Source organism: Vulpes lagopus, chromosome 9 (genome assembly GCF_018345385.1).
Source record: "Vulpes lagopus strain Blue_001 chromosome 9, ASM1834538v1, whole genome shotgun sequence".
Lineage (NCBI taxonomy): Eukaryota > Metazoa > Chordata > Mammalia > Carnivora > Canidae > Vulpes > Vulpes lagopus.
This window is the reverse complement of record NC_054832.1, coordinates 38,875,822-38,888,545: the sequence shown is the minus strand read 5'-3', so window position 1 is coordinate 38,888,545 and position 12,724 is coordinate 38,875,822. Positions and strand designations below refer to the sequence as shown.

Here is a 12,724-nt window from a genome sequence, read left to right as displayed (position 1 = left end):
CTGTCCTTGCTCTGCCTGCCCTAAGGCCGTAGACCCTTAAAGTCTTCCACTGAAACTTCTGCATATGGTCAACCAAACAATGAGAGAGAGAGACAAAGACAGAGAGGATGAACTTGGAAGGATATAAAAGAGGTTTATGGGGCCAGGCCATGAAGTAGCATGTGTGACCTCTGTCCAAACGCCTTTGCCCAGGACTAGTTGCACAGCCCCATCTAGATACAAGGAAGCTAGGAGATGTAGCCTTTTTATGTGTGTCTCTATCACAGCTTCTTTCCTCTTCATTATTCCAGTTACTGTATTTTTAAAGTTTCCCTACTCCCCTCCCTCCGATATCAGTGGGGTCTCATGATACATTGGTGTAGACAGTGGGGAATACACAAACAGTACAGTCTTTCTAACTTTGCACTACCCACTCTTCTTTTTTGATCATGACTTTTTGCCTCCGCTTTCCATTCAATTCAGCTATAAAACATTAATCGGATTTCTCCCATGAGGCAATCACTGTCCTAAATCCTACAGAGTCAGTCACAGGCAAGACAGTCTCTGCTCTCAAGGTATGTAGCATAGTGGGGCCACATCCTACCATGTCATGTCCTATACCAACTTCAGAAGGCTTCTCCAGTGCCTTTCTCCCCCTCAGACTGCTTCTAGGTTCTTGCGAGAGGAGGCACAGTCCCTTCTCCTTACCAGCTCTAGATATTAACTCTCTACAGAAAATTTTCCTTATTCCTCCAAGGTCACTGTGTTTTCATAGACCTTTGAGAAAGATTCCTTTTGAGAGACACATTTTGAGAGCTAAATCTAGATAACATTATCCAGTACCATACCCCTGCTTATTACTAAAATTCTCTTTAGATTGAGTCCTAAGGCATGACACAGATTCGCTGCGTTCCTTGGCGCAAGGTGAGCTCTTACACTGTCTGTCCTATGGAGGAAGTTTGATCTTAGGTCACTAGAAGAGTTGGCAAGAGTCCTAAGTTTCCCTTCACCTGTCCTCAAATAGGGAAAGGGGGGATTTATGCAAATAAGGTCCTAGAAACAGCCATGGGTATCTCATGATTCCTCAAGGGAGATATGCAAACTCAACTCTATAATAACGTGAGGTTGTGTGTGTGTGTACAAAATCCAGAGAAAAATTTTGTGCGGGAGACTGCCATAGGCCTGTTAAATATAAGTTTAATTTAACACAGAAACCAAGTATTTTTTATTTTTTTATTTTTATTTTTTATTTTTTTCAAGTATTTTTTAAATCAAGTTTTAAAAACACCCAAGATGCCGAATATCCTAGGATGAGTTCTCTCAAGGGATTCCTAACACTCGCTCTCTGATCACTTCCTATCAGACTTGGAAGGGAAAGGTGTAATGTTTTGATGAGTTTAACTCCACCCTTGTTCATTTTGGTCATAGTAAAAAGTCTCAAAATACGTTTTTCTGAGCAAGTGGTTTCTCCTAGTTCTCAATTCTCACCACCCCTGAAATGCTATAAGAGCAGTTCTAGTTGTCCTCAAGGAAAAGATCAAAGGAAGGGAAAACATATTAGTGAGCACAATAATTCTAAACTTCTTAAAATGTTGTTCCCAAGTGTGATGGGGCTCTCCGGGCTTATCCCTGAGAAATGGATATTTCGGGTCTTGCTTTAAGCATACACAGGAAACCAATCCCCAGGCGTTTCCTCCCTACAATTCCTTCACAGGTTCCCTCTTAGAGGATTCCGCAAGTACCGTACTCCATGGCAGTGTAGACCTCCTAGGGTTAGAAAATTAGGGGAGAATGGAGTGAGATGGTATCTCAAGTAAGTTTACCTGCATTACCTGCTGCAACGCAAACGTCATCAGAGGAAACCTTATTCAACACGGACTCTAGTGCCCGAGGACTCCTTGGGGTATTGTAGATCCTCAAGAGTTACTTGTAGATTGAATGGGCGACCAACAGCCTAGAGGAATATATCAGTAAGTATCAAAAATGTAGGAGTGGATGGAGTGCAGCAATAGCGAAGATGTGTGAAGACGGCACAGTTGAGCAGAGCTGTGAGGCATTCTAGACCTCAGACATGGAGGACAAGGGAAGGCTTAGGCCAGGCCAGGAGAAGAGAAGAGAAGAGCAACGGAGTAGGACATGGTTACGGTGCAGAAGGGAAATGGGCTTAACTTGGCCAGAGAATCCATGGTGATGGAACAGGAGCCAGGCAGATCAGGAATGGGAGTGTGGACTCAGTCACACTGCTTGGGTTTGGGGCCTAGCTCTGCCGTTTATTCAGTAAGCTCACTTCACATCTATAATTTGGGAATGATACTATAGGGACGTGTATTAAATAAAAGTCAAGTAGATAGGATAGGTAAAAAGGTTGCACACTTGAGCTATTTAGAACATAGTGTTATTATTGTTATTATCGATGAAAACAATATTCTGGGCAGCCTCTTGATTCCGGTGGCTTTCTGGGAGTGGGAAAGGGCCGATAGAGTGGCCCTGCCAATAAAGAAGCTGTGGTCTATGTAGACGAAGGAATATTCCTCAGCCATTAGAAACGACAAATATCCACCATTTGCTTTGATGTGAGGGACCTGGAAGGTATTATGCTGAGTGAAGTAAGTCAATCGGAGAAGGGCAAACAGTGTATGTTCTCATTCATTTGGGGAATATAGATAATAGTGAAAGGGAATAAAGGGGAAAGGAGGAAAAATGAGTGGGAAATATCAGAAAGGGAGACAGAACATGAAGACTCCTAACTCTGGGAAACAAACTAGGGGTGATGGAGGGGGAGGAGGGCGGCAGGTGGGGGTGACTGGGTGACGGGCACTGAGGGGGGCACTGGACGGGATGAGCACTGGGTGTTATTCTGTATGTTGACAAATTGAACACCAATAAAAAATAAATTTACAAAAAAAAAAAAAAAAAAAGGCATGGCCCTACCACGTGTGCCTGGGAAGAAGAGGTGAAAAGATGAAACCGAGTGATTGCTTATTGAATGATTTCAAAACAAGTGTGAAAATTCTTTTAAGATTCCCAAGTAAGTTTTAGAAGTAAGTGATTTTGAAGTTAAAATTCGTAATGGATTTAAATCACTATGAATTGTATGCGGTCGTTTCACAGAATCATCATGTGGGAAGCTACAGGTCCTTCCATTCACTGAGTCGGTAAGGCACCTTGATTAGCGTGACCCCCAGCCGCACTTGGGTTGTGAAGGAACGCCGGGGCGTGATCGCTGTCGGTGGTTCTTGGCGTGTGTGATATTCCTCATCTTCAGAGGGCTTGGCAGACGTTGACTTGAGCTTCTTCTTAAATGCACCCTTAAATTAAAGTCATGGTTTCTGAGGATGCTTAGAAGCAAAAGGTGAGATCCGCTGGTTGTCAGTTGAACTATTGAAGCAGCAGCCGCGAAGCCTGCATATTCGTAGAAAGAGTATAGTTTCGGAGATGATGGCAAGGCCTCCAAAAGCACCTGGGGGCGTGCTGTGCGCACGGTGGCTGGTGCAGGTGGGTCCCAGCTCTCCTGCGACAATCCTGCTTGGAGTCCGGCCCGACGTGACTAATCAATCACACATTCCTTCCAGCTCAGGCTGATTTGGCCATTAACTCTCTTTGCCATAGAGGGTTCTAGAAGCCGGAACTGGGAGGGAGGAGTTGGCACAGGCAAAATGAACATGACTTAGGGTCCTGGGGTAAAGGGTGGCTTCACAGGGTTTCAAACAAAGGAACTCCCTGCTCCCTGTAGGTGGCCCACTAGTGTGTAAGTGATTAAAACCGACAGACACAGGCCCACACGAAGGGACGTCCCAGCTGCCCTCCCCACAGACCGCTCTCCCGCTTATTTGGCCCTTCAGTACCTCGTTATTTGCTTGGTGATTCTCCCCCTCTCTCGCTGTCCCCCCCGTCTCTCGCTGTCCCCCCCTTTGCTGACAGCTCGTCTCATATTGGACAGTAAAGGTATATGGGCGCACCTGGCCGTCGGGTCCCCCCCAAACCAGCACGAGCCCCGAGCGTTTGGTTTGCTGTAAAAGCCAAAGTCCCCTCAAACTGGAGCAGCGTCGGAGGCCGGTGCTTACTTGGGGTCCCCAGGCCCCTCTGAGCTCAGGGACGCCGCGGGACCTCTGGGGCCTCCGTCTGGACGGGCCTGGCGCTCAGAAAACTCGGGCCACGTTTGCGCAGCTGGAGCAGCGGCACCGTGTGGGTCAGGCGCCCCCGAAGATGCGGGCGGACGGGCCTGTGACGGGCCCAGCAGCCGCCGGGCGGGGGGGCTGGTTCTGTTCAGCAAGGAGCCCGAGGCCACTGCTCTGGGACACGGGTGACAAGTGTCCTTCCACTTAGGTCTTTGACTCACAGTCTCAAGGGCTCGGGTTGGGGTGTTTTCAGGAGGAGCACGACCTGGGGAGCAGAAGGGCTGAGCTCAGGGGTCCACTGTGCCCTCTGATGCAGCACTTGGCCTCCCTGAGGCCCAGCTGCCTCACCTGCAGGGGGTCAAGCTGCCCTACCTGCGGGGGTCTAGTTGCCTCACCTGTGGGGGGACCAGCTGCCTCCCCTGCCTCCCCATCACACCGCCGCCCTCTCCAGGCCCGGGGACTGGATCCACGCGGATCCGATGTGGCCCCATCCCAGGACCCTGGGCTTGGGGGCACCTGCCAGGCCCTGTGCCACTGCAAGTGTGCAGGTTGCGGCCCAGGGGTGACGTCTGGGAGGCTGCTGTCCGCCGAGCTGACCCATCCCACGCGGTCGGGGCCGGAGCCAAGGGCCAAGCCACCGGGCCATCTGGGAAACTCCAGGAACTTCCCTCTGGGACATCCAGCCCCACCTCCCGGGGCTCCCCCTGCGCAGAGGAGAGCGCCACTGAGCACGGAATGGGGCAGCGCACTCCTGGCAGGCAGGTGGCCCGGCAGCTGTGGCATCACTGGGCGGCACCCCCAGGAACACCCCAAGCCAAGAATCGGGGGCAGGCCATTTATTTGGGGGGGTTCTGGGAGGCACTGGTGGGGACTGAAGAAACCGGGACTAACGGGCGGCTCCTCAGCAGCGGGTCCTGAGCAGGGGCCTCGGGTGAGCCCCTGGCTGAAGCTGGGACCTGGGGGACAGGAGACCATGCCCGGCGGCCAGCCTGCAGGAGGAGGACGCTCCATCGCTGGCCCGGCTGCCCCCTGGGCCACCACCTCCAGGAGGGAGCATGCTCCCCCCCCGCCCCCGGGGACCTGTCTGCAGCAGGACGCCCACCCCTCGGGAGGCTTGCTGAAGTGTGATGGGGCCATAAGGGGGGCTCCGGCCACATCTGCTGGCATGACTCCCCTGGATTTCAGTCCCCTCTGAACACTGAGAATGGCACTACTGTTTTTGCAGGGATTTTGTGAAAACCAGCAACCCTCTGTCAAAGCACCTAGCAGTAGGTGTGGCAGCTGATAATCGTGCAGCAACTGGCAACTCTAAAATAATGATGATATCGAAGGTTTCCCTCCAGTTTCTGCTTAGGAAATGCATATGTGGTTGGGAAGATCCCTCAATGGTGTCCGAGCCCCAGTTTCTCATCTCTAGAATCAGAGAGGAGGGTAGACTGGTAAACGCTACAGTGTACCACCCATTGCGCATTCCCAGGATTAGCGGTCTCATTCTGGCTTGGTTTTTCTCATCCTTTGACACTAGTATTCCCTTCTGGCCTCTGCAGTTGGGACTGTCCGCTGACCTGGACTGGTTCGGGCCCTGGGTGACTCTTCGGGTCCTCTTGGTAAGTCATGGTGGCCTCCGATGAAGTGGTAAGGGTTCCCTGCTTAGCTGATGACTTCACCACTAGGCTATGTTGAACACAGATCTCGGGCAAATACTGCCCGATACATGCATGCCCAGTGAACATGTATTAGCAGGTGAACACACACACGGTTTATGTGACCAGCTCCATGAGCTTGAGTACGTTCCAGCTCTCTACGTTTCGATGTTCTGGCCCCCAATTTGCACAAACTACTCACTGAAGGCCGTCATGAAGATTCCAGGGGCAGGATCCGGCCACCCTTGTGGTCGGTATCACCAGGGACCCAGGATCCCCCAGTACAGTACTTCTGGCTGGGGCATAGGACAATTTATTTATTTATTTTTTATTTTATTTATTTATTTTTTTATAAATTTATTTTTTATTGGTGTTCAATTTGCCAACATACAGCATAACACCCAGTGCTCATTCCGTCAAGTGCCCCCCTCAGTGCAGTGCCCGTCACCCAGTCACACCAACCCCCAGCCCACCTCCCCTTCCACCCCCTTAGTTCGTTTCCCAGAGTTAGGAGTCTCTCATGTTCTGTCTCCCTTTCTGATATTTCCCACTCATTTTCTCTCCTTTTCCCTTTATTCCCTTTCACTATTGTTTATATTCCCCAAATGAATGAGACCATATAATGTTTGTCCTTCTCCGATTGACTTATTTCACTCAGCATCATACCCTCCAGTGGCATAGGACTATTTAAAGGGATTTAGCCAAAACCATCACCCCTAAAGGATACAGGCCTAACTGGATCCTTATGCTTTGTGGAGCCAGCGTGGGCGGGTATCCCTAAAATATTCTTGCCAATCCACATGTAAATATAATAAATACTTATGATTTCACTAGTGAGTGCCCATTCCTAACAGTCACGTAGCAGACTACTAATTTCTTCAATTTAAAAAAAAAACCAAAACATTAGTGACTTTCAGTTCTGTTGATTGGCAGGGCATTGCTTGCGGATTGAGATGCAGAAAGCGCAGACGTGCGCCGGTAGCTAACTGGAAGGACCACGCTGGGTGTGCTTCATGCAGGGGATGAAGGCTGCACCTGGCTGCAGCTCGCCCCAGCAATGGGCACGCAGGGTCGCGCTGCGATGCCCACCTACTCTGCTGTGGTAGTGAAATAGAAGTGACGTGAAACCCACCCTCATAACCACTTTTAAGGGTACTGCTCTGCGGAATTTACGCTGTTACCCATCACCACCGTCCCTCTCCAGAACGCTTTCATCTTCCCAACCCAAAACTCAGAACGGTGGGCCCATAAAACAGTAATGATAGTTGTTTCTCTGCAACCTCCATTCCACCACAACCCCCTTCTACTTTCTGGGTCTGTGAAGTTGACTTCCCCGGGTCCATCACGTAAGCAGGACCTTACGGTATTTCTCGTTTTGCATCTGCCTCATTTTACTTGGCAAATGTCTTCATGTTTCACTTCCCTTGTGGGACGTATCAGAAGTTCATTTCTTTTGGAGGCCGAGTAATACTCCCTTGTATGTGTATGCCACACGTTGTCTGTGTGTCGCTCAATGGACATTTGGATTGGTTCCACCTTTGGGCTGTTGTGAATAATGTTGCTGTAAACCTTGGTGCACAGATCTATTCCTAAGTATTTTTTTATTATTTTTTAATTTATTCATGATAGACATAGAAAGAGAGAGAGGAAGAGACACAGGAGGAGGGAGAAGCAGGCTCCATGCCAGGAGCCTGACGTGGGACTCGATCCCGGGACTCCAGGATCACGCCCTGGGCCAAAGGCAGGCGCTAAACCACTGAGCCACCCAGGGATCCCCTATTCTGAAGTATTTTAAAGGAAATTATAGACATAACAAGCTGCTACTTTTACAAGGAACCTAAGGAACTAAGCAGATAATACAAGCAGAATATTGCCTAATCCTTAGTTTTATTGCAGTTTAGTAAAGCACTTGTAACTTTTCCTTGCTACCTTAGTACAGCTGAAAACTTTGGTTTTATGGGTCTTCAAAATAAGATTTTGGAAGAAAACAGTTTGAAATTCCTGATTTGGTATCACGAGGTTGATTTTTCTTAAAATATTTATTTATTTATTTATTTATTTATTTATTTATTTATTTATTTATTTTTATATATATATTTTTTTTTATTGGAGTTCAATTTGCCAACATACAGCATAACACCCCAAGGCTGATTTCATATTTCATTTCCGAAATAGCTTTTAGAACTTCGTTCACTCAATGGTTGTTTAATTTCCTATATCAACTTTCATTCTACCCAAACCACGTAAATTTCCATAGCTATTTGGTAATTGTGTTTGGTTTCCGGGATGCAGCTGCATGAAACCGTATAGTTTATGACCACAACCTTTTCATCTGTGAATGACAAAGTGTTCCCTCACCTTCCTCACCCTTGGAACGGTGCAATACTTTATAGATTTATATTAGCCTTCCTCTGCAAGACCATGAGCATGGAGAGCATCTGCCCTGCATTCTGATGATGGCCACAAATGAACCAGGTTGGTTACATGTTGGCAGAGACTAGAGGCTTGGATTCTGTGCAGGAGAGATTGTTTGTTTCCCCAATTTATATGCGTGAGTAGATGTGTTTGTAAAATCAGGAAAACCAAAAATGAGGCACTGTGCATCTTTACGGAGTATGCCTGCCAGAAAGCACCTGCCCGGATTTCTGGATCTCTCCTTGATATGCTGGGAAAGAGGTGGATTTCTTAAGTGATGAATCTTGGGCTCTGCCCCTTAATCATCCCATGATAGATGGCAAGGCCTTGGAAAAGTTGGCCTTGGATTTGATCATTTATTCATTAACACATTTTCGCTGAGTACGTATGTGTCAGACACTCTGCTGGGTGTTCATGAGGGCTTGGTGAATGCAACAAAGTCCCCGGTTCTCATGGCAGTCAGGTTCTAGAGCTGCTTTTGATGCGGTTAGCCATTAGCCACATGTAGTTATTTAAATTAAAATGTAAAGAAAAAATAAGTGGGAAATATCAGAAAGGGAGACAGAATATGAGAGACTCCTAACTCTGGGAAACGAACTAGGGGTGGTGGAAGGGGAGGTGGGCAGGGGGGTGGGGATGACTGGGTGGTGGGCACTGAGGGGGGCCCTTGACGGGATGAGCACTGGGGGTTATGCTATATGTTGGCAAATTGAACACCAATAAAAAATTTAAAAAAAAAGAATGCAATAAACGGGTTCACATAAAAATAAATAAAAATAAATAAATTAATTAATTAATTGATTAATTAAAATATAGATGAAAATTAATGAAACTTAACTGGAATCCTGAGTTGCACTAGCAACCAAAGCACTCAACAGCCACAGGCAGCTGGCGGCTCCTGTATTGGGCAGCGCAGATATAGAGCGTTTCCATCATTGAGGAAAGTTCTATTGGATGTAAGGAAAGGGGTGGGAAAGGAAAAGTGTGGGAAGGACAAATGATAGACAAGCAAACTACAGAACGTTAGAAGGTGGCAAGTGCTAGGGAAGGGGGAAGGTAGAGAAGAGTAAGGGGAATTAAGAGAGCCAGAGGCAGGGAGAGACAGGCTGCGGTATTTTTTTTTTTTTAAGATTTTATTTATTTAATCATGAGAGAGACAGAGAGAGGCAGAGACCAGGCAGGGGGAGACGCAGGCTCCAAGCAGGGAGCCCAATGCGAGATTCGATCCTGGGACCCCGGGGTCATGGCCTGGGCTGAAGGCTGTGCTCAACCGTGGAGCCCCCAGGCGCCCCATGAGCCACCCAGGCTCCCCAGGCTGTGGTATTAGACAGAGTGGTCAGGGCAAGTATTTCTGAGAAGACAAGATTTGTACAGATGTAGCGAGGAAGTGAGGATGTTGAACAGGTAACCGGGCAGGAGCGTCCTAGCAGAAGGCAGGGCCGGAGCAACCAGGCAGGGCAGGGCCTTGCCTGACGCGCCCCAGGTCCTGCAAGGAGACGGCGTGGCCAGAGCTCGGAGCCGGGAGTGGGGGGTTTGGGGGGGGTGGGGACCACGAGGGAGAGCACAGCAGAGTGGAGTCTCGACGATGCAGGGCTTTGGACACTGGTTAGGACTTGGGCTTTGAGTGAGTGAAACGGGAACCATGACGGGGCCTAGAGCAGAGTGATGTGGTCTGTTGTACTTGGGCCGTGTCACACCGGTGTCTGTATTGAGAGCAGACCCGACGGGACCCGTGATGAGCAGGCTACTGCCCCAGCGCCGTCACCGGGAGGTCAAGGGAGCTTGGACCAGGCTGTCCCAGCAGCGGAGGTGTGAGACCCGCTCGAGTTTGGGATGTGCTCGGGATGTCGAGCCTCCATGATTCCTTGGTAGGTTGACAAGTCACAGGTGATTCCAAAAGACTCCAGCTTTGTGGTCGGAGAACAGGGAGCTGGAGCTGACCTAAACTGGGAGGTGGAAGGCTGTGCTTGGAGCCGACTCGGGAAGGGAGGAGCCCGTCTGGGGAACGTGAAGCCTGAGACACCTGGTAGACGTGCAGGTGGACGTGTCAGGTAGGAAGCGTGAAGCGAGGGAGGAGACACGGTCTGGAGAAGCCGTTCAAGAATCGTCAACAGCAGCCACTGCTGCGTGGGCCCCACAGGAAGGAGTCCAGAGAGGAGGAGAGGCTCGAGGACGGAGCCCCCGCGATTCCAGCACAGGCCGGAGGAGACACGTGGAGTGAGGAAGCAGCACAGAGGCAAGAGGGGAGCGAGCCAGCTAGGGAGTAAACCAGAGGGAGCGGAACCCCAGAAAGAAGGGAGGAGACGTGCCCCCGGTGTCACATGCTGCCCAAACATCAAATAAAATGCGGATTGAGAACCAATCAGCGGATTGCACAGTGAGGTATCGGGGACCTTGACGAGAGCGCTTCTGACAGACGGTGAAAGGCAAATCGAAAATGGTGCTGATCCGAGTGTTTAAGAGAGGGCAGGAGGAGGGGAGCTGGAGCTGTTGCCTGCACACCATTGTTTAGTGGAATTTTGCCACAAAGGGGAATTGTTTTTTAAAGTAATCCTTTTCCAGGTTATTAGGGTAGTGGTGCACCCTTAATACGTGTGAGGTCCAGGGAAAAAGAACAAACGAAGGCCTACACTTAATATTTTCAATAGTAGGGGATCCCGGGGGCGGGGGGCTCAGCGGTTCAGTGCCTGCCTTGGGCCCCGGGGGCGCAATCCTGGGGTCCCGGGATCGAGTCCCACGTCGGGCTCCCTGCATGGAGCCTGCTTCTCCCTCTGCCTGGGTCTCTGCCTCTCTCTCTCTCTCTCTCTATGTCTATCATAAATCAATCAATCAATCAATCTTTAAAAAATATATTTTCAATAGTAACATTTATATATTAAGCTAAGAACTTAAATAAGACCCATTCCTTCCATTGTATTAACATATATGCTTTTGTAAAAACCTGGAGAATCAAGCTTATATGTCAAAATCCTTGGGCTTTGGAGTTCATCCCATGACTTGGTGGCACAGGAATAGGGCCTGTGGCCCTCAACCCTTCCCTTCCAAACCGCAGCTCAGGCTCATACTACGGGGGGCTCTGCATCCTTGGGTTGGGATGCTTCAGCCCTCATGTCTGAGCTTTGGCCACACACCCACAAGTGACCACCCCTTGACTCCCAAGGAGAGCATAACAGCGACCCATGCTCTACCGTGAACTCTCCGTAGGGGTCCAAGGGCCCTGCGGGATGTGAGGTGCCCTTGGTATGGTCAACAATGCAGAGACCATCACTCTGGGTAAGCCGAGTCTTCGCTCCACAGGGAGATGTGTGGCCGGGGAAGGACTGCAGTATGGCCTCTGAGGGCACGAGCCAAGGGCAGGGACCCTCACACGAGCTCTCTGACCTGGCGACCTGGCGGGAAGTGGAGTAGAGGAAAAGATTTTTGAGATTGACAAATAATATGTAAATTTGCTTGTGAGACTGATCCAGTGGAGGGGGGGAAGCGGGTGGCATGGACGGGAAGAGCATGCCAAGCGATCCAAGGAGGCGGGAAGGGGGGACCTAGTGCACAGCTAGGAAATGGGAAACGGGCTTTGGGATAAGCTGGACGGTTCTCCAGGGATCACAGGCAGGAAGCACGGGATGGGGACGCCGATGCGGGCGACCAAGCAGGTGCGGGAGGCCTGGGCGTTCTCAGGTCACTGCCCGGTGCTCATTTCTGGACGATCCCTGACTCCGAGTGCCTTGCAGAGCGCTAATTCAGGTCAAAATTGACTTTTTTTGTTAATTGAATTTCTATTTAAAGACCCACTCATGATTCTCTTTTTTTATTCAAGCCTTTAAAGCCCTTATATTTCCCATTGTATAGCTCCTCACTCCCATAATTTTGTCATGAGGGCATCCAGGAGCACACAGGCACTATTTTGTCAAGAGACCCACAACCAGTCCTGAGGCCATTTCCTTCTGACTCGGATACACGGAAAACGCCCACTGGCTTTTTGAAATATACTTTTTTTTGAAATAGGAGTCTGGGAGTCCCCAGATAAGAATTTTGATTTTTAAAAGCTTGAAGAAATTATTCCAGTTAAAAAAAAAAATCAATGAAAGGGTCGGAAAGGTGGATAAGAACAAAAAAACCCTCCTTTCTCCTCATATATTTCATTTCTTAAGTGTGGAAATGCACAACTTCCTTTCAGATACTGAAACCTATGACATTTTGTGCCTTTTGTCTAAAGCAATCATTTTCTGAGTAGTTAAGTGATTTCAGCAATTACTTTCACACACCGGAACCCGCCCCAGCTTGAAAGGCAGTGGAAGGGGTGCTTGGCCTCCTCATACAGACGTGATTAAGAGCAACTGCAACATATGCCTTCAGACGTCTTTAACTTCAGAGAATAAACAGATTTAAGTACAGCGAATAAAAAGTATTTAAAATAGTGCCTTGTAAACAAGCTCGGGTCAACCTCCAGGTCACCTGCGGGGGAGGAGCTCACCCCTGGGGACCCGCGCTGCCCCGCGGTCTTCTCAAGGACCCCAGCTTCTTCCTCGGCCCTCCCCCCCCACCCCGTGTCCCCCGCCGTCCTCCCCGAGG

At 49.4% G+C, this 12,724-nt stretch overlaps 1 protein-coding gene across 8 annotated transcripts in view; it reads left to right on the top strand.

Annotated features, from left to right (window-relative positions):
* CPQ (carboxypeptidase Q) overlaps positions 1 to 12,724 on the top strand; it is a 398,816-nt gene that overhangs the window by 353,244 nt on the left and 32,848 nt on the right. For 4 of the 8 annotated variants that reach the window (XM_041769090.1, XM_041769085.1, XM_041769083.1 and 1 more), the window contains one exon: positions 5,645 to 5,704. The exons of 2 other annotated variants lie outside the window; for them this stretch is intronic. In XM_041769090.1, the coding sequence (XP_041625024.1) occupies positions 5,645 to 5,704 (60 nt within the window). Of the gene's footprint in view, positions 1 to 5,644; positions 5,705 to 6,673; positions 7,266 to 12,724 lie in introns of those variants that run through there. 2 more of the 8 variants (XM_041769089.1, XM_041769087.1) reach the window with 2 other exon arrangements.